At 49.3% G+C, this 21,360-nt stretch overlaps 2 protein-coding genes and 1 pseudogene across 2 annotated transcripts; 1 reads left to right on the top strand and 2 right to left on the bottom strand.

Moving 5' to 3' along the window:
* Positions 1 to 619: 619 nt before the first annotated feature.
* On the bottom strand, positions 620 to 14,451 carry Soat2 (sterol O-acyltransferase 2). Its single transcript, XM_034516801.2, has 15 exons — positions 13,718 to 14,451; positions 13,239 to 13,294; positions 10,606 to 10,742; positions 9,876 to 9,935; positions 9,529 to 9,636; positions 6,349 to 6,625; positions 5,782 to 5,851; positions 5,287 to 5,371; positions 4,855 to 4,900; positions 4,611 to 4,740; positions 3,287 to 3,384; positions 2,815 to 2,913; positions 1,922 to 2,057; positions 1,367 to 1,512; positions 620 to 1,193 (listed from the first exon to the last, which is right to left on the bottom strand). Exons 1-15 carry the CDS (start codon positions 13,791 to 13,793, stop codon positions 1,143 to 1,145), a joined length of 1,575 nt encoding a protein of 524 aa, XP_034372692.1. The 5' UTR covers positions 13,794 to 14,451; the 3' UTR covers positions 620 to 1,142.
* A 493-nt stretch (positions 14,452 to 14,944) lies between these two features.
* Positions 14,945 to 20,577, bottom strand: Igfbp6 (insulin like growth factor binding protein 6). The gene is made up of 4 exons (XM_034517583.2): positions 20,046 to 20,577; positions 17,169 to 17,302; positions 16,909 to 17,031; positions 14,945 to 15,994 (listed from the first exon to the last, which is right to left on the bottom strand). The coding sequence occupies exons 1-4, from the start codon at positions 20,380 to 20,382 to the stop codon at positions 15,872 to 15,874; spliced, it is 717 nt and encodes a 238-aa protein (XP_034373474.1). The 5' UTR covers positions 20,383 to 20,577; the 3' UTR covers positions 14,945 to 15,871.
* Positions 15,495 to 15,590, top strand: LOC117719463 (U6 spliceosomal RNA; annotated as a pseudogene).
* Positions 20,578 to 21,360: the final 783 nt, after the last annotated feature.

Below are 21,360 nucleotides of genomic sequence, written 5' to 3'. Positions count from 1 at the left end.
AAGTGTATGTATTTGATTACGTGTATGTATTTGATTAAGTGACTGCAGGTTTGTACCCTAGAGTGCATCACCTTACAGAGGCCACAAGAGGGCGTCAGATCTCTTGGAGCTGCAATTATAGGTCATGAACCTCTGGATAAGACTGCTGGTGCCTGAACTCAGATCCTCTGCAAAAGCAGTGCAAACTTAACCAGTGATGCCTCTCTCCAGCACCTCCCGGAACAGTTTTACCTCTTTTTGCTAGAAGATACCCCTTGGCAGTATACGGCAAAACAGAGATGTATACTCAATCGTGTGTGCACGTGCGTGTGCACGCATTATAGTTACACGAGGCTGTTTGTCATGTAGTGTTTATAAGGCCATTTGTTCACATAGTGCATTTTCCCCGGGGAGGGGGGGGGAGTGATGGTACACAGTGCTAACAAACAAAGAAACAAAGCAAACAAGCAAAACAAAAAACAAAACAAAACAAAAAATAAACAAACAAACAAACAAACAAAAAACTCCAAAGTGGAATAAAGCAAAACTCCATAAACCCAAAAGTCAAACAAAAAAATAAAAACAATAATAAAGCAGGGTTTCCAACAAATCATCAGTGAGTTAAAGGGAGACTAAGATCTTATTTTATTGTTGAAGATTTATTTATTTCATGTATGTGAGTACACTTCAGCTGTCTTCAGACACACCAGAAGAGGGCATCGGATCCCATTACAGATGGTTGTGAGCTACCATGTGGTTGCTGGGAACTGAACTCAGGACCTCTGGAAGAGCAGTCAGTGCTCTTAACCTCTGAGCCATCTCTCCAGCCCGAGACTAAGATTTTATTGTTGCACTGGGAGTAGAAAGAACCAAACCTGTCACACTTTGGTGGTCCCTGTTCCTCTGAGTCTCTGCACACTCGGAGAGCCATGTGGGTCAGAAGGTAACCTGTGCTCAGTCCACAGAGGGTGGTGTTCGAGTCACACCACACTGAGCCTGTGGTCAGCTGCCCACAGAGGTGTGTACCTGAGTCCCTATGGCCCCTGTAAGGTCCCATGTGCAAGTCCTTGACTCAAACGAGGTAGGGAGGAGCCCTGGCTCTGGGCTTTGAAGGTGGAAAAGAGCTTGATGCCCGTCGTCTGTACAGCATGAAGCATTGACTCCTAGGGATGGCAGGACCAAGAGCGGGGTGTCACCAGTCCCCAGAATGTTGTCTGTGTCAGGAAAGAATAGATTGTGAATGAGGCCACTCTTGGTGACACAAATTATGACTCTAATATGTGAGTCGGCCTCCCCCGCTTGCCCCAGCGTGGCCTGTCCCTGACCAACAGGGTTGGCTGTTGGATGCCCTATCTTACATGGGGAATCGAGAGAGCTATTGTCTTACCTGGGGTGAGGGACAGTGCCGCCGAGCGTACCACTCCTGGCAGTATAGGCTGACCTGGATGCCCTGGCCCAGGAAGAGTAAGGTCCACATCAGGACATTCCAGGCTGGACCTGTGTGTCTGTCGTTCATGGTGAAGTTCAGCAGCCCTACGTGGGAGGCAGGCTGTCACTCCAGTGCCTTGTCTCTTTTTACCTCTCATGCTAGGGGCTGGGAAGGGGTTTACCACAAAGGAAACCCTTCCTCCCTGGACAAGACCCTGATGCCAGCTGCAGAAACTCCTGAACATCTCAGGAACTGGGAGACATCCGTATTGCTCAGTTTACCCCTCTGTTCCTGAATCGTGCCGTATTTCTGCCCACACCAAGCTTTCCCGTTCCCTCCACATCCCCTGTTCAAATGCTTCTCTGTGACCAGAAACCTTTTGCCAGGTCCCTCAGGATATGCCTATTGCCGTCCAAGGCCAACCTCGGGCAGCATCTGTCTTAGCATCTCAGGAGAAGGCAGGCGGCCTCCCACAGGCTGCCTCCCACCTAGGGCCACAGAGGTTGCACTCACCCCCGACCACAAGGAAAAGCATCAGCATGACTGGGTAGAAGAACCCCAGGACGAAGCAGAAGATGTATTCATGAACCACCGCAGACACCAGGAACACTCCTAGCATGGCCACTCCGCGAGCCTGCCTGCCTAAGAGCTGGGGGGCAGGAAAGAGAATGAGCAGGTCCCCCATAGCACCTTCACAGAGAGTCCCTCCCTCTTCAGGAAGCCAGGAAGAAACGGGATTCAATAAAAAAGGGGTGTGGGAATTTGGGGTTAGAAGGGTCCACACTAATCTCGTTTAAGAGCAGTGTTCTAACCCGTGGGTCCTAAGCTGTGTGATTTTACTGTTTTTGTATTTTGACAGTGTTGGAGACCAGGGCCTTATGAATGCTAGGCAAGTGCTCTGCTACTCAGATATGCCCCGGTTACCACCATCATCACTATCATCACCACCATCATCAGCACCGCCAGCATCACCATCATTATTATCATCACCATCAACATCAGTACCGCCAGCATCACCGGCATCACCACCATCCTTTGTATTTTTTGAGACAGAGTCTCTCAGTGTAGTCCAGGCTATCCTAGAGTTCCATATGTAAGCCAGGCTGGTCTTGCGCTCCCAGAGATCCTGCTCCTCTGCCTCCCTGAGTGCTGGCATCAAATGCTAGTGCCACCATACCTGACTCCCTAGTCTTATATTTTGTGCGCACATGTCCACGAGTGTGCAGGCCAGAGGACAATGTCGTGTTACTTAAGCACCTTCTGTTGTTTTCTGAGAGTCTCATGTGTCCAGAACTCACCCGGTAGGCCATCTGCCCTTGGATCTGAACGTGGGTGGGGCAGAATATGAGGAGGAGAAAGTCCCCTTGTTGGGACCGTGAGAACTGAGGGGTGTGCATAGTTCATACCCACAGCCCATCTTGATACACGTAGCTGTACAACCAGTCATGGACCACCACGTTCCAGGTGCGGTAGTAGTTAGAGAAGGAAGTAGAGTTCCACCAGTCCTGCGGGGGGTGTGGATTTGGGAAGGGATGGACACGAGATCTCAGGCCCCCCGGCTGCCGCTCCCCACACCCACCCCTACCTGTATCCTTGACTCAGCTCCCTCAGCTCCCTCTCCCAGCCCAGGCTCCTCCCTCCTGCCTATCCACTCAGAAGAGGATCTATCTTATCATCGCACCATTCACAGAGAAGCAGTCAGACCTGCGGCTTAGGGGTGAAGGACTAGCACCATCCCCACACCCTGAGGCCCACATTGCTCATATGGCCCTGCAAGGTGGCACCCACCGCAGCGTGCCACCGCAGCCATCCTCTTCCCCCGGCCCTTGGCCAACCTCCCCAACTACAGTTCTCAGCTAGCCCCGGTCCAGGCCGCACCCGATAAAACATCCTGTCTCCAAACCGCAGCATCTCGGCGAAGGCGTTGAGCCAGCAGTGCAGGAAGGCGAAGAAGATGAGGAGCAGCATGAAGATGCCTAGCGGGCAGGATGAGAGAGGTGCAGCCCCGCAGCCCTGACCAGGCTCTCTAGAGCCTTTGCCCAGCCATCAGGGGCCCGACAGGGAACGAGCATTCATTCAGCATTCATTTGTTCCTTTTTTTTTTTTTTTTTTTTTTTTTTTTTTTTTTTTTTGGCTTTCTGAGACAGTGTTTCTCTGTGTAGCCCTGGCTGTCCTGGAACTCACTCTGTAGACCAGGCTGGCCTTGAACTCAGAGATCCGCCTGCCTCTGCCTCCTGAGTGCTGGGATTAAAGGCGTGGGCCACCACCGCCCGGCTCGTTCATGCGTTCCTTAACCCACACATTTGCTAGTGTGCTTAAACCTGTTCTGTGCCTGAAAGTCAGAAATACAGACTCACACTGCCCCTGGCCTTTGGAAGTTGGTCTTATTGAGACAGACGCACACATGGTGAAACCTGTAGAGCCATACATCGAGGTCAGGTGTAATGGAGCTACTGATAGGACAACCGGGGATGTCCTGGGGCCGTGATCACAAGGGTGAGATCACTGAAAATACGGCTGAGAAAAGAGTGTGGCTTTAAGGTGGCCACCACCTGCAATCCCAACAACTGGGGAGGCCAAGGAGGCTCAGGGTAGCTAGCCTGAGCGACTCAGCAAGGCACTATCTCAAAAAAAAAAAAAAAAGTAAATAAGGGCTGGAGAGAGGGTTCAGCAGTTAAGAGCACTGGCTGCTCTTCCAGAGGTCCTGAGTTCAATTCCCACACAGTGGTTCACAACCATCTGTAATTGGATGCCCTCTTCTGGTGTGTCAGCCACAGTGTGCTCATATACATAAAATAAATCTTTAAAAACAATTTAAAAGTATGAAGTGAAAGGGGGCTTGGGGTGTATGTAGATCAACAGTAAATCACTTGCCTGCCATGAATGAGATCTTAGGTTTACTCTCCAGTGGAGAAGGAAGGGATGGGGAAAGAGAGAAGGAAGGAAGAAGGCAGGCCTTTTGAAGCAGGGTTGTGGGTGATTACTTTGCAGGAGGGACTTCATCCGGGCAGCAAAGCCAGGCCCAGGCTGGAGAGGGAAGTGTGACTGGGGGGAGCTATGTTACCAGGCTTCAGGAAGAGCCTGGTAATGAACAGGGACAGGAGAGGCAGGAGTAAGGGACTCAGAGACAGAGTGATGCTTTCCCTGACAAGCGTCCCCCAGGGTGGGGCACAGACTTTAGCCACCATGATGATGTGCTTACCTGGCCCTGTGGCATGCAGGATGGACAGCAGCAAAGCCCGGGTACTGAAGGGTTCCCGGCTCATATTGGCAAAGACAGGGACACAGAGACGTCCCAGGATGAAGCAGGCGTAGAGCAAACAGCCCAGGGCCTGCAGACAGAGTAGGACGCATGACTTTGCAGGGCCACTTCCTCCTCCCCAGTCTCCCCCGCTTCTAAGATACCACGAGTCACAACTGGCCATCTTCTACCCGATTATTCTGACCCGGGCAAAGTTCTTGGCCACATAGTTCCACCTGATGCTGGGTGTCCTGCAGCAGTGATAGAAAACATGTTTATCATCCTTTTCTGTCATTCTTAGCCCTTTCTCCGAGGCTCCCTCCATTGCTCAGGCCCCAATGGATTCCCTGGGGTGATGGGGGTGGTCCCTGAACACTTTGGGTTTCCCAGAGCAAACGCAATAAGTGGGTGTTTAGTTTGAGTGTCACTGAAGGTGCCCAACCATACACAATGCCTGGGGTGTGGAGGACAGAAGTGGGTTGAGCTACTGGGACGCTGGATCAGGGGGATGTTCAGGACAAAGGAAGGGGCAGACTGTTTCCCTATTACTTCCTTCAGAACAAGAGGCCAGTGCTTGCAGGAGAAAGGCACCACCCTTACTAGGCTTGGGCATTTGGGGAGGCAGGCAGGGTCTTACCTGGGGTATGTCTCTCTGTAGATAAGTGTAGGGCAGAAGAGGAAGTAGAGATAGCTGGAGAAACTCGGGGTGCAGACGCCCTTCCCTGAGCAGGAATGAAAACAGTGGGTCAGGATGGGGAGGGTAGAGCTGTGGTCGCTCCGGGAGGTGGTCTGGGCCGGGATCCAGGGTGTGCATACGGGCGGCTGATCTCGCTCACATTCTAGACGGGCTTTGCAGACCCGCTATGGCCAGAGCTTCCTTGGGTGGCCACCGCCCATTCTCTGTCATCTCTGTCTTTCCAGATTGGAACCTGGATAGCACCGGAAGGTCTGGGTGCCAGTGGTTCTCTCAGAGGCGAGTCTGAGAATGCTTATGTAGAAGGCTACTTAGCCCAGCTAACCGCCAGGTCTGTGTCTGCTGGACAACCGGCTTTCCAGGGCAGAGCTTTGCATCCTGCGGCTTCACCAGCAGCCAAGAGGATCCAGCTCACAATGGATCAGTGGGACACCTCACCTCCTCTGACACAGCAGATGCCAGGCACAGTCTCTCTCAGGAAGGAGTAGCTTTTCATCAGGAATCTGACCTGAGGTAAAAGGGGAACCAAGTTGTTATGTGGCTCTAGAAAATAACCTCTCTCTACTCAGATTTACCACTGAGAGGCCAGTCAATTCAAGACCTGCCGGGTGGAAGCTCACAGTTTCTGGTTTTATTTTGTTTTTAGATTTATTTATTTTATGTATATGAGTACACTGTCGCTGTCTTCAGACACACCAGAAGAGGGCATCAGATCCCATTACAGATGGTTGTGAGCCACCATGTGGTAACTGGGAATTGAACTCAGGGCCTCTGAAAGACAAGCCAGCACCATCTCTCCAGCCCACATTTTCTATTTTTTTGTCACGACTTTGTAGCTTAACACAGACAGGGCTGGGATGAAGGGCAAAGGGAGACAGGGCAGCCTTCATCCCACCCAGAGCCACAGTGTTACCTAGCAACCAAACCCAGCCAGCTCAGCCCTTGTCAACTCTGTATCTATGCCCATTCTCTGTAGATCCGGTCCCGGAGTCCCTGAGGCCTCACCTGCTCAAAGACAAGCACGCAGCGCGAGGCGGGTGGAAGCTCATGCTTTACTGACACGTGCACCGGCAGAACGCAGAGCACCGCGGCGTGGGCAGCCAGCAGAACGCAGCCCAGGCTGGCCCCCAGCACCCAGGCGCCCGCTGCGCGCGGCCTGGCCCACAGCCGCAGGGTCTGGTAGGGCACTAGCAGCGTGGACAGGAACATGGGTACCCATGTCATCAGCGCCAAGGGCAGCTGTCCGAAGCTGAAGATGAGTATGTCAAACTCCAGCATCAACCTAGACGAGCGGAAAGGAAGACAGTAACGGGGCAAACTGAGGCAGTTGTTACGTTTTGTTTGTTTTTGTTTTTCTCTAGACACGTCTCATGTATTCATGTATCCCAGACTGGCCCTGAGCTCACTTATGTAGTTGAGGGTGACCTTGAACTACTAATCTTGCCTCCACCTCCTAAGTACCAGGATTTAGGCATAGGTCACCTTGACCTTATTCATGCACTGTTGGAGTCGAACCCGGGGTTTCCCAGAAACTTAAGCAGGCACTACGGATTCAGCTAGATGGTGAAAGGCTGTGTTCTTAAAGTGTTTGGGTTAGCCCCGGTGCCGGCGGAATTTCCAGTGTAGGTCCTTGCCTCAGATCATGGGATAGGCTTGACCTAAATGGCCTTTGGAGGCCTCAGTCAGTATAAGTATTGCAGAAAGGCTCAATACTACAAGAATTAGGGTATGAAGAGTTGAGGTGAGCTTTGATTTTATTTTTTTTTATTATGAATTTGGTCCCTGGGGGCTGGTGAGATGGCTCAGTGGTTAAGAGCACTGACTGCTCTTCCAGAGGTCCTGAGTTCAATTCCCAGCAACCACATGGTGGCTCACAACCATCTGTAATGGGATCCGAAGCCCTCCTCTGGTCTGAAGACAGCTACTTGTCATTTACATAAAATAAATAAATAAAATCTTTTTTTTAAAAAAAGAATTTTTTCCCTCCAGTGTGTCTAGAGTTGTAGGCCCAGGCTCATGGAATGCTCCATGCTCAGTGTTTTGCATGCCTGGGTGGAGGGTATTAGAACTTGCTTGAAATCTCAGCTACCTCAGAGGCTGAAGCAGGAGGATGAAAGTCCTGGACTGTAGGAATAATCTGCTGTGCACCGTGTAAAAGCATCACCTTTTACACAATAAGTAAATCTGTCAATAAATCTGATGGCCTGGAGCAAAGGCAGGAAGTGGAAGGTGGGACATTCCCGAGAGAGAGAGAGAGAGAGAGAGAGAGAGAGAGAGAGAGAGAGAGAGAGAGACAGAGAGAGACAGAGAAAGAGAGAGAGAGAATCAGAGTGACACAGAGAGAGATACACAGGTATAGATGGAGAAACACAGAGAAATAGAGATAGAGAAAGAGACACAGAGTCAGAGACAGAGTCAAAGAGACAGAGAAACAGAGTGACAGAGAGACAAAAACACAGAAGGCAGAGAAACACAGATATATATATAGAGAGACAGAAAGACATACAGAGAGAGACAGAGACAAAGAGGACAGAGAGACACACAGAGAGATTGAGACAGACTGACAGAGAGACAGACAGAGAGAAGGGGAGGGAACTCAGGGAAAGAGTCAGGCTCAGGAGATTCACCACCCAGACACAGAGGAGGTTGAGTGTTTGAAACTGAGAAGAGGAAACCAGCCACATGGCAGACATAGCATAATATAAACAGGTTAATTAAGTTATGAGATAGTTGGGCAGCAGGCCTAGCTTAAGGCCTAGACATTAATTCATAAATAAAGAAGCTCCCATATCATTATTCAGGAACTGAGGCAGACGTGGAAAAGACCAAGCAGCTACACTACACTAGCTAGGAAAAAAAAAAAAAAGCTTTTTAAAAAAACGTGTTGTTTGGGACTGGAGCGATAGATCAGTGGTTAAGAGCATTGACTCTTCCATGTTCAACTCCCAGCATGCCTCTCACGTGCTGGTTCACAACCATCTTTAACTGCAGTTCCAGGGCATGCACCAAATCCCCTCTTCTGGTCTCGTTGGGCACCAGACACAGGTGATGCAGAGACATGCACGGAAAACACCATCCATACACATAAAACTTAATTTAAAAATTAAAAAAAAAGAATGTACGTTTTATAAAGGTGAAAAATGGGGGCTGGAGAGATGGCTCAGCAGTTAAGAGCACTGACTGCTCTTCCAGACGTCCTGAGTTCAAGTCCCAGCAACCACATGGTGGCTCACAACCATCTGTAATGGGATCTGATGCCCTCTTCTGGCACAAAGTGTACATGCAGATCAAGCACATATATATATATATACATATATATATATATATATATATATATATATATATATATATATTAAAGGTGAAAAATGCAAACAGGATTTTTGTTGAGGATATAAATTAGTTGGTAGAGAGCATGCCTAGGATGCATGACCCTTCTAGGGTCAATCTCCAGTGTGTGCCTGAAATCCCAGCACTTGAGAGGGGGACACAGGAGGACAAGAAGTCAAAGTCATCCTTAACTACATATTAACTTCAGGTCCATCTTGGGTTATGAGATTCTGTCTCAAACAAATAGACACATACTGGGAACCACCCCAATAGCTGTTAATGAAGGACTGCATGAACTGAATCTGGTACTTCTGCTTTCTGCAGTCACTAAAGTCAATAAGCTAATATAGAAAGATGACAAGAATTGTCATAAAATCAGATACAGTAGCTCGCTTATAAATACCTCCAACAGCATGCATCTTGTTGGTTCTTATGAACATATGCATGTGAATGCACAGGAAACATTCTAGGGCAAACTCAAACTATTAAACAAACAAAAAACACCACCAGGCCTCCCTGGCAGTGATGGCCCATGCCTATAATCCCGGTACTCAGGAGGCAGAGGCAGTCTTATCTCTATGAGTTTGAGACCAGCCTGGTCTACAGAGTGAGTTTCAGAAATGAGAAACACTGTTTCAAAACAAAACAAAACCAACCCAATAACAATAACAAACAAACAAGCCAGACATGGGAGCTCGTGCCTATAACTTTAGTAACTTGGGAGGGAGATCGGGGCAGAAGGATCAAAAGTTCTAGGCCGTGGGGCTGGAGAGGTGGCTCAGTTAAGTGAAAGTCAGAGGCAGGTGTGGAGGATAGGCCAGGATAGCTGATCAGGTCACTGTTTCAGGAGGGACCTACCTGCCCTCATCAATGAAGTCGATGGCCAGGGTACTGATGATCAAGACACATAGACCTGCTATGAACATGTGGTAGATGGTTCGGAAATGTTGCACCTCCATTAGCTCACTGGAAGAAAGGAGCCCGAGGGTCAAGGAGGAAGGATTTTCAGAAGTCTGCAGAGGAGCTTAGGGCAAGCTCGTGGCTGGAGCTTCTCCTCCTGATTTGTCTTCCTCAACAATGCCAAGGCAGAGCCCTCTCCAAACCCTCCCATCAGACCATCAAAGCCCATGCATGAGCACTGTGACATCTGTGGGGCCCCCAGCCAAAGCCTTTCTCCCCATCCTTTGTCCTCACCCCCAACTTACTCGAGCAGTGACTTGCGGGTGACAAAAACTTTCCGTTTCCCAGGGTGTAATTCTTGGGTCCTAGATTGAGACAGTTTTCAGAACCAGGCACCAGAGGAAGAAGAGAGGCTGGAGGGCAGCACCGTATGGAAGCAAGGTAATAAGAAGCAGTAAAACTAGCCCAGGAAGTTGATGGCTGAGTGAAGCTTGGATGATGGAGGAGTCTGTGTGTGTATATATACACATGCATATACACTCATGCACGTGCATGGGTGAATGCATGTGTGTGCAAGTGTGTGCATACATGTGTGTGCATGTGTGCATGTGCATGAGTGAATGTGTATATACACATATGTGAGTGCATACATGTGTGCATGCATGTGCGTGCAAGTATACGTGCATGTGTGTGCATGAGCAAATGTGTGTATGTGTGTGTGCATGCATGTGAGTGCATACATGTGCACATGTGCATGCATGTGTGTTCATGTGTGCCTGTGTGTACAGGTGTGCATGTATATGTGTGCTTGTGTGCATGTGTGTGCATACATGTATGGGTGTGGGCATTTGTGTGTGTTTCTGCATGTGTGTGCATGTGTGCATGCATGCATGTGTGTGTGCAAGCATGTGCTTTTGTGTGTTTAGAGAGACAAGGTGATCAGGAGAGAAGGGAGCCTGAAGTCAGGGTGTATCAAGGCTGGCAAAGGGGCAGGCATTCGGCTAGAGAAGCACCTGTCTTGAGACCCTGACTCACTTGCTTGTAGAATCTGAGGCAGTGGAGGGAAGAGGTCTGTCTTGTTTGGGGTTGGCTTGCACAACCTCCCATATGGCCCGATCCAACAGCTCTGCCAACTCTCTCTGTGCTTGCTCCAGAAACTGTGTCTTCACAGCCTATGGGACAAAAGCCCATTGTGTCTCAGCCACCTGTTCCTTTCTTTCACATTTTCTTTGAACTCTGCTGAGTTAAGTGCTGGGAACAGGAGGTAAGTGGCCCCGGAGCTGCCCCACCTTCTGTCTCCTTCCTAGGACAGCAAAGAGAGTGAAGAACCACAGCAGAAGCAAACACCTGTGGTTCCAGCTGTTCAGGAGGCTGCCTCTGCCTCCCAAGTCCTAGGTTTAAAGGTGTGAGCCACCACTGCCCAGTCAGCCCAATTCTTTTTAATTCATAATTGTAAACAAACCTAACAGATTATTTATCTTAAATTTGCAGATGGGGGAAAGAAATCTAGGTTGGCATTATCCAAATAATGTTACCAGACAATTTAACTGTGGTTTTTAAATATTTATACAACCCAGCACTTGGGAGGCAGAGGCAGGCAGATTTCTGAGTTCGAGGCTAGCCTGGTCTACAGAGTGAGTTCCAGGACAGCCAAGGCTATACAGAGAAACCCTGTCTCGAAAAACCAAAAAAAAAAAAAAAAATATATATATATATATATATATATATATATATATATCTGCAGCTGCTGAAATAGCCCAGTAGGTAAAATAATTTACTATGCAAACCTTGATTTTGATAAAAAAAAAAAAAAAATGCTTGATTTTGATCCTGAACTCACAGTGGACGAGAGAGCTGACTTCTAAAAATCACACAGACACACGCAGAGACGCAGAGACACACACACACAGAGAGATATAGATGTACACACACAGAGACAGATACACACACAGAGAGACACACAGATACATAGAGATATACATACACAGAAAGATACATACACACAGAGAGACAGATACACAGAGAGAGACACACATATATACATACATACACACACAGACACGACACATACAGAGAGATACACAGACACACACATACACAAACACACACACAAACACACACACAGACACACACACACAGAGACACACACACACAAACACACACACAGACACACACACACAAACACACACACAGACACACACAGACACGACACATACAGAGAGATACACAGACACACACACACACACACACACACAGACACACACACACAAACACACACACAGACACACACAGACACGACACATACAGAGAGATACACAGACACACACACACACAAACACACACACAGACACACACACACAAACACACACACACAAACACACACACAGACACACACACACAGACACACACACAGACACACACACACAGACACACACACACACACAGACACACACACACAAACATACACACAGACACACACAGACACGACACATACAGAGAGATACACAGACACACACAAACACACACACAAACACACACACAGACACACACACACAAACACACACACACAGACACACACAAACACACACACACACATATACACTCACACCTAGTACTATTACTACTACAATAATAATAGCAATAATAATAATAATAATAATAATAATAATAATAATAATAAAATAATAATAATAATAGGACCAGAGAAATGGCTCAGCAGTTAAGAGCACTGACTGCTCTTCCAGAGGTCCTGAGTTCAATTCCCAGCAACCACATGGTGGCTCACAATCATCTGTAATGGGATCCAACGCCCTCTTCTGGTGTGTGTCTGAAGATAGCTACAGTGTACTCACATACATAAAATAAATAAATCTTAAATAAATAAGAATTTAAAAAGAAAGGTCTTATCTCTGATTATTATTAGGGAATATTGAAAAAGCTATTAACTGGTGATTTAGGCATCAATACCACCCTTCATTAACCTTAAGTCTAACGGTGAAGTTGAAAACTTTTTTGGGTATGACAAGGACTCATTATGTAACTTGACCGCTCGCCTGGAATTCTCTATATAGACCAGGCTGTCCTTGAACTCAGAGATTCTGCTGCCTCTGATCTGCCTTCTGAGTGCTGGAATTAAAGGAGTGTGCCATATGCCAACACACCTGGGCAAAAAAAAAAAAAATGAATCATGTTTTATCATCCAGCCTGTTCTTCCCTTGCCTCCGGTTACCCTAGGACTTTCCTATCTTTTTATTTCCTTTTACTTTTTCTTTCTTTTCTTTTTTTCCCCCCACTGAGACAGGGTTTCTCTGTGTAGCCCTGGCTGTCCTGGAACTCAGAGATCCACTTGCCTCTGCCTCCTTGAGTGCTAGGATCAAAGGTGTGTGCCACCTGCCTTGGTTACTTTTTATTTCTTACACAGGATCTTCTGTAGCCCAGTCTGGTTTGGACATTATTGTGTAGCCAAGGGTGACATCAAACTTCTGATTCTCCTGTCTATTTCCCCAGTGCTCGGATACAGCTGTATGCCATCATACCAGGGCTGCACATGGTTACATGGGCTGCAGATCGGGCCACGTATGTTAGATTGGCACTCTACCATGTGTGAGCTACATCTCCAGCCTGTCCTTTATGACCTCCCCCCCCCCCCCCCCCCCGTGATCCCTCACCTCCATATGTCGGGTCCATTGCACCAAGTCTGGGGTTCTGTGCGTCGTCGAGTTCCCTAAGAGGAAGAATCAAAGGGGACTCAAGAGGGAGGAGTTAGGCGTTCTGTGTGCTCACAACCTCGTTCCCAGTTAGTCAATATTTAGAATCGTGGGTAGAACCACTAACCGGGGGAAGTGACATGCGCAGTGAGTGCGACCCTTAGCGAGAAAGTGCCTGATGCAATTGCTGGAAACAGCAGACCCCAAAACAGGGAAGGAATTCCATTCACCCCTAATGAAGGCAAGGCCACACTCTGAACATCCCTTTTCTCCATCGCCAGTCGGAGTGGTGTGGGGAAGAGGGTAAAAAATGTCTTCTCTGGCTTCCCAGAACAGCAAGAGGAAAGGAAGTGGCCAAGCCGCAAGCTCTCCTCAGCCATACACCCCCACCTCGGGCCTGCCTGAGTGTCCGGTGTGTGGGGGATGTGAGGACGGCTCACCTTCTCCACGGGTTCCCTTCTCCGGCTCCTCTCTCAGCCCTTCTCTCCTCCGCAACTGGGGCACCTTTGGCTCCATGGTGCCAGTGTGGAGTGGACAGCACACAGCTGTTGTCTGTCTTCCTTCCTTCCTTCCTTCCTTCCTTCCTTCCTTCCTTCCTTCCTTCCTTCCTTCCTTCCTTCCTTCCTTTCTTTCTCAACCTACCTACAGAGCCTGCTGGTGTCCCACTCAAGAGACCTGACAACTCCAGAGACTAAAGTCCTTTCCGGAGCCCGCTGGGGGTTAGACAGGTTATCTGCAGGCAGCTCTTCTCATATCCTGGCTCTGCTCTGCCAGTGGCATGCTACAACCACTATGGTCAGCTTCACCCTATTTCGCTTTCGGGAGTGAATCTGTGCATCACGTTGTGAGGGGGACTTTGCCTCCCCGAGGCTTATCACATAGCTTGGCTCCTCCTGGCTCTCTCTACAAAGACTGAAGGTCAGGGAGGGACCAGAAACATCTTCATGTACCTTGTAGTCAGCTTTCTGAGGGCGCACAATAACAAGTTGTGTTGTCAACTTGTGTGCAACAGTATTTTGTCAGGGGCTTTATCTGTGACGTGTGTGATGTCGAGGCCTCTCAGTGTCTCAGCTCTTACCTACACCTTGGGTTATCACATAAGCAGAAAGACCAGACATGCACGTATTCAACAGTAAGTGGCGCCAGGTGTTGCCTTGCCTACCTGTGTCATTCCCTGCCTGTGTAACTTCAGGAAAGTGGACCAGACTTTTTTAGCTTCTCCAGGAAAAAAAAAAAAGGGGGGGGGGGACACAAAATGTCCCTACCTCATCAAGTGATTGCTAGCACAAATAAGGTAGTCTGGATAAACCATATAGAGCCTGAGCAGATTCCTTCCTTTTTGTAGGCAGTAGGGCAGGTGAGTGCTTTGGGAGTTCTACTTTGGCAAATTCCCGAAGGGGATTAACCATTAATCCTCCTCCTCCATCAGTCCAAAGGCCAGTGATAGAAACCAGGTTGTAATCACTGTGATCTCAGTCAGAGGCCAGGATCTCAGTCCTGGGAGCTCCAGGTGGGTATCCAGGTGAGGATAAAGGGCTTGCTGCCTGTGACAGTGGCCATCTACTGTATTCTAAGGACAATGGAAGAGACTGCTCCACTCCACCGGGAAGGTAGAAGTGCTATCTCTGAGCAACCAGAGAGAATGAGGATGAGACAGAGACAGACGCTAAGCTTCCCCCAATGCGGCTTTATTAGCACAGCCAACAACAACCTTTCTTTCTTTCTTTCTTTCTTTCTTTCTTTCTTTCTTCCTTCCTTCCTTCCTTCCTTCCTTCCTTCCTTTCTTCCTTTCTTTCTTCCTTTCTTTCTTTCTTCCTTTCTTTATCTTTTTATACTAAAAGAACAAAGTTTTTATTAAGCATTGTAAGTTGCATTCAATAGTCTCTGAATACGCCACACCACAATACATCAACAGTCAATCAGACCCAACAGCAGTTCATTCTTCGAAATCTATGAGTTAGGGCAGGACTTCCTTCAACTTACAGTCAGATCCTACTTAGCTCTTGCGGGCAGGGGCTGGGGAGTTACACCTCACTTCTGATCACTAATGTGGTGGAGAACATTGGAAGTATATGAAAAGTAAGGAGTGATTCTGATTCAAAGTACATTGTTTGGAAACGGTAACAAAAGATAGAAGTATACCTGCTTCTACTAAATTCCTGACGGGAAACTTCTCAAGAACAAGCAATTTGTTTCCTGCTACAGAAGGGGAGGGGCGTGCTCGCTTCGGCAGCACATATACTAAAGTTGGAACGATACAGAGAAGATTAGCATGGCCCCTGCGCGGAAGGGCAGGAGGTGTTTTGTTTTTAAAGATCATAGGGTTTTTTTTTTCCTTTACAGATTTCCATATTTTGCTAAGATGAATATGAAGGCATAAAACAGCAACACAGAACAGTAACACATACAGCACTGAGTACACCAGGGTAATGAACAACAATCTTTCTAAGTAGCTGTGTAATGGCCCAAGGGTGACAGGGACAATGGGGCGGGGCCTGAAGGTGGGTCTTGGGGCACAGATATTCATCACTTTACATGTAGCTCAGATGACAGCCCTGTGTTCCTGCCGGTGTCTTTGAGGCTCCCGCTGGGCTTCACCCACTGCTCCTGGCAGAGCACTGAGAGTTTCCTTGGCCATCTGGAGACACTGGCAAAGGCTGGCCCATTGGGTCCACACACCAGCAGGGACCACGGCGATTCCCCTGCGAGGAACGGCACTGGGGAAAGAGGTGCAAGTCAGGGTGAGGTCCAGGCTTTGAGCAGAAGAAACATCTGAGCGCTCTTAGTCACTTTATCTATTAAATAGGGCCCATTCTGTTAGGCCAGAACAACAGCTTTCAAAATGTAGTTTCAGTCAAGAGCCTAACATCACTTATGTTTGAAACTTGTGTTCACAGGCTAGCCCAGACCTACTGAGTCAGAAAAATGCAGAAAGGGCTCCACCAGCCAGCGCCCAGACGCCTCCAGATGGTTCCCAGGGCTCCCATTTGAGGCCACTGCAAGGCGTTATCCTAGAGGAGACTTTGAGTCTTCCACTGCAATAGTTGGCCTTTATTTTTCTTTTAAATCATACTAGAGACTGGGCTCAGAGCACTGCTAAGCAGAGCTTTACCAACAAGCTGTAAACTTCTTTTCATTTTACTTTTTGGGACAGAGGCTCATGAAGTTTCCCAGGCTGGACTTGAACTCACTCAGAAGTCTAGGAGCCTGCTTGTCCAGGCTTCCTCAAGTCCACAGAGAGATCTCCAGTGGAAATCTCCAGTCCTCTGTCTCCCTACCAGCCCTTCACCTGTAGGCCAGGCAGGCCTTGAACTTACAATCTTCCTGGTGCTTTTCATGTTTACCTGGGTCTTAAAATTGGAGGAAATATTTGTGTGTGCGTGTGTGTGTCCTTTCTTTTGGTTGCTATTTGGTTGGTTTTGGATTTCCAGGACAGAGTTTCTCTGTGTAGCCCAGGCTGTCCTGGAACTCACTATGTAGACCAGGCTGGTCTGAACTCACAGAGATCCATCTGCCTGTCTCCACCACCTTGTTGTTGTCTCTGGAGACATGTTCCAGCAGAGCCAGCATCCTTTTTGCAGCTTTGCATCAAGTACACTTCCTCACTCCCAGGCAGGGAGCTTCTTCTCACCTGCTGCTTTCGGTAGAAGCCTCTGAGGTCACAGTTTGGCACATAGAGCCCGCGGGCTCCCTCTCGGAATACCTCAGTCTGGAGCTGCTGCAGTACTGAATCCAAGTGTCTGCGGCAGGGGCCCTGGAGAAGGAGAGGGGTGGATGGGAGCCTTACTTGGGATTCTAGGAGCCTGCCTGCTGACTTCCTGGAGTCCATGAAAAGGTCTCCAGTGGAAATCTCCAGCCCCCTGTCTCCCTACCAGCCAGCCCTTCACACACCATCTCACTATCTTGAACAGGATTGGGCCTTATAGGGGCCACAGAGGTCCGTGGATTCTTCTGCCGGTCTCTGTGGCTCGTGTCACGTTGGCGGGATCCACCTCCATGGGGTTTGCTCTCCTTTGTAGTCTCCTCTGTGGCCACAGGAAGAATGGGGGGTGGGGGGGGGAATCAGAGGTCAGTCAGAGCAGAGACCAGCAGTCCAGGAGCCTGGGTCCACTTCTACCAGTAAAAGTGAGAGGGACTGAAGGAGTCAGTTTCTCCTGACCTTACCCTAGCTGCAATTTCTTCCTCTAACAAATACCTCTGGGTATGGTGTTGTGTGGCTATAATCCCAGCACTTGGGAGGCCTAGGTAAGAGGATTGCCACAGGTTCATGGCCAGTCTAGTCTATTCAACAGGGCTGAAGAGATGGCTTGGCAGTTAAGAGCACAGGCTACACTTCCAGGGGGATCAGAGTTCGATTCCTCAGCACAGTAGATGTTTGTGATTCTAGTTACCGGGAAGACAACCCCATTTCTGGAAACCACGTGGTACACAGACATACATGTCTAGACATACATGCAGGCAAAACACCCATACATGTGAAATAAAAATAAAATCCTAGCTGGGCGGTGGTTGCTTATGCCTTTAATCCCAGCACTCAGGAGACAGAGACAGGTGGATATACGAGTTTAAGGCCAGCCTCATCTACAAAGTGAGTTCCAGGATAGCCAGGGCTACACAGAGAAGCCCTGTCTCACCCCTGCCCCGCCCCCCACATCCCCCTTCTCCAAATCCCATGAGTACAAAGTAGTGTTGGTTATTTCCAGCCTTCAATCTTCCTTTGTAAAGACCTGCCTATTCCACTGGAGACCAGAAGAGGGCACATCAGGCCAGGAAGATGGGCAGAAAACAGTGGATTGTACAGTGTGTGTGGGTGTGTTGAGGGGGGTGTCAATAAGGATCCAGTGGAATGTTTGTCCCTGTTGTGACCCTTCAGTGAGTCAGTCCACCCCTCCCAGGCCTGAGATGTTGTTACTTTGAGGGCCTTACATGGGAACCTCTCCTTTTTTGTCCCAGCTCAACCCTAGTGGTCCAGCAACACTTGGATTCAACTCTTAACCAGGACACATTGAAGGCTGCAGAGGGAGCAGGAAATAAGAGGTTTCCAACCTGCAGTGTACCTGGCTCTGGAGAGCTTCTGGGGTCCTGGGGAGAGCTCAGGATGCAAGTAAGTCAGGGCTGGGAAAAGGCTGGGATGATGCAAAAAAAAAAAAAAAAAAAAAAACAAAAAACAAAAAAAAAAAAAAAAAACCCATACACTTTCACTCCATTCCCTCTGCAGTGTTGTCTGGGTACCACATCTTCCTCAGACCTTGTCCCTCATTCCCTGCATTTAGTGCCAGACCAGGATGATGCTTCAAACTGCCTTCTCCAACCAAAACAAACCTCAGAGAAGCCCTAGAAGCCCGGGCTCTGACACTAGAAACTGAAGCTTCAACCCCTTACTCCAGTGTGCTCGTGTGTGTATGTGTGTGCAAATAAATGCACATGTGTGTGCACACACACATGTATGTGCCTGCAAGTGTGCACATGCACATATGCATGTGTGTATGTGTGCATGTACATGCATGCATGTATGTGTGTGATCTTGTATGTATGTTCATGTGTGCATGTGTGTGCATGCATGTGTGTGCATGTGTATGTGTGCATGTATACTCATATGTGCACACATGTGTGTGTTGTTGTACATGTATGTACGCTCATGCGTGCGTGTGTGCATGCATACATGTGTGTGCATGCATACATGCATGTGTTTGTGTATGCTCATGTGTGCCTCTGTGTGTGTGTGTGTGTGTGTGTGTGTGTGTGTGTGTGTAGACTGGCCTGAGACTCTGTAGCCAAGGTTGATGCAGAGCTGACTTCCTGTTTCACCCCTAAGCTCTGGAATGACAGGCCTGCACTGCCAAGTTATCCAAATCCATTTTTCACCCCTTTCTATGGAAAACCCAGAGACTTTGTTATCTCCCATCTCCAGTTGCTCCTCACCCCATCTTTGGGTGCTGACTCACTCTGGTCCCACCCGCCCAATGACTCAGTCTTCTGTGTTCATCCCTGGGGTAGGGTGGGGCAGGAGGGCATCCAAGTCCTACAAGGTTTAAATCATAAGTCTGATTTTGGCAGATTCCTTCTCTTCCCACTTCGTCGGCCCTCCCCAGGCCCTCCAGGACCTGCCCACAGCCTGCGGTGCCCACTGCCCCCGTGCCCACTGCCCGCAGTGTCGGCTGCCCCCAGTGCCCACTGCCCCGCCCCTGTTGCCCACTGCCCCCGTGCCCACTGCCCGCAGTGTCGGCTGCCCCCAGTGCCCACTGTCCCCAGTATCCACTGCCCGCAGTGTTGGCTGCCCCCGATGCCCACTGCCCCCAGTGTCCACTGCCTCTTGTGCCTATTGCCCCCGGTGCCCACTGCCCGTAGTGCCCACTTCACAGCGGGACTGAAAGAGGAGCAGGAGACATTTCTTAGTGTGTGGAACTAGAGTCTAGGGTTCCCTTTCCTCCTCCTCCATAAGCAATCTAGGTCCTGTCTCCAGCGTGGGCTTCGAGAGCCTGAGAGCGCCGATCCTGCGGGGTGCAGAGGAAATCTAAAACTCAAACACTCATCCTCCTCCTACTTATGCTCCTTTCCCTCAGGAGAAAATAAAAGGGGAAAGGGGGGAGCAGCGGAAAGTCCAGACATCTCTCTTCCTTATTCTAAGGTGCCCCCAACAACCTCATAGCTGTCTCTGATGTTTCTGCAGAGGCTGCCCACCTGCATCTGTCCAGATTCTTACCAGGAGAGACTAGCTTCTCCTATCTCAGGTGGGCAGGTGGGCGGCGGGAGGAGACAAGGACTCACCCGACGGCCCTCTGGCGCGTTGACAGCGGCCCTGGCCGATCAGCAGTGCCCGTAAAGGTGTCTCTTCGTTCTCTCGGGGTTGGCACTGCAGACCTGGGGCGCACTTAGGGATGTAGACCCCGCACGGTTGCCCCTCTCTCCTGAGACAGCCTCCAGCTTCTGTACAGCCATCTGTAGGCGACCCCGCGTCTTCCTCCCCCACACAGCCCCCGCGACAGCCAGTCTGCACCCCTGGCCCACAGCCGGGGCACTCCGCTAAGGCGGACCTTGAGCCCGCAGCGAACAACAGCGTTAGCAACATCAGCAGCGGCTGCGTGGGTAGCCCGTCCCAGGTCATGGTCAGAGTTTTTGCCCTGTGCACTCCTTCCAGAGAATCTAGTGCAGCTGCTGTGGGCCGCTGCTCCTCTTTAAGACTCAGAAGTCTGGGCCCGGCCCCTTAAAAGCCAGGTGAAGGGGGAGGGGAAGAAGGCAGAGGGCAGTCCCTTAACTGGGTGGACTGGAGGGCCACCCACCTGGGTCCACCAGGCTTTTCCCTCCCTCCTTCTTCTCCGCCGCTGTTTACTTCCCAAATTGTTCTGATGGTTTTTTTTTTCTTGCTTTGTTCCTGGGAATCTCGCCCGGAATTTGGGAGCTGTACATCTGGCTAAAGGGACTGTGGAGTAGGGAGGAGGAAAGGAGAGAATAGCGAAGGTGAACCCTGAAATCCAGTTAGCACCAGTGTATGTCCAGGAAGATGAGGGGCCTGTAGGTGCTCCTGTGAGTGAGAAGATGGGGGTGAGTAAAGGTGACCCCAGAAGGGATGCTATGGGGTGGGGGTGGGGGTAGCGGTGCATCGTGAAAGAGATGTTGATAAACGCCAGGAAAGATGCCAGGCGCCTGGACAGAAGTTCCTACGGAGGGCAAGAAACAGACCCAGAGAGAGGAAACAGAGATGGTAAAACGGGGAAGGTAAAATAAAGTCTCCTGGCCTGTGTCCGCGAAATACAAAATAATAAAAACCCAAGAAGATCTAGCTTTAGGGACAATAATAGAAAAGCCTGGGGCTGCTAGGGGTAGAATGAAGACTGCATCATGAAGAATACACCTTGAGTAAATGTGGAAAGGAACCCTCGGAGACCCCTGAGCTGAACTGGGGGTGGCGGTAAAAAAGTAGGGGAATCATATCCTAGATGCCTTTGGGGACAGTGGTCTGGCTATAGACTAGGCCTCACCCTCATCTCTGCACTTCAGATTAGCTTGACTCTCCATTGTTTGTCTTCCCTAAAGCCTGTCTCCTTTCTTTAGCTATTCTTTGGGTCTTCTGGATTTCTCAGAC

The sequence above is a fragment of the Arvicanthis niloticus genome, chromosome 13, assembly GCF_011762505.2.
Source record: "Arvicanthis niloticus isolate mArvNil1 chromosome 13, mArvNil1.pat.X, whole genome shotgun sequence".
Lineage (NCBI taxonomy): Eukaryota > Metazoa > Chordata > Mammalia > Rodentia > Muridae > Arvicanthis > Arvicanthis niloticus.
This window is presented reverse-complemented; position numbering and strand designations above follow the sequence as displayed.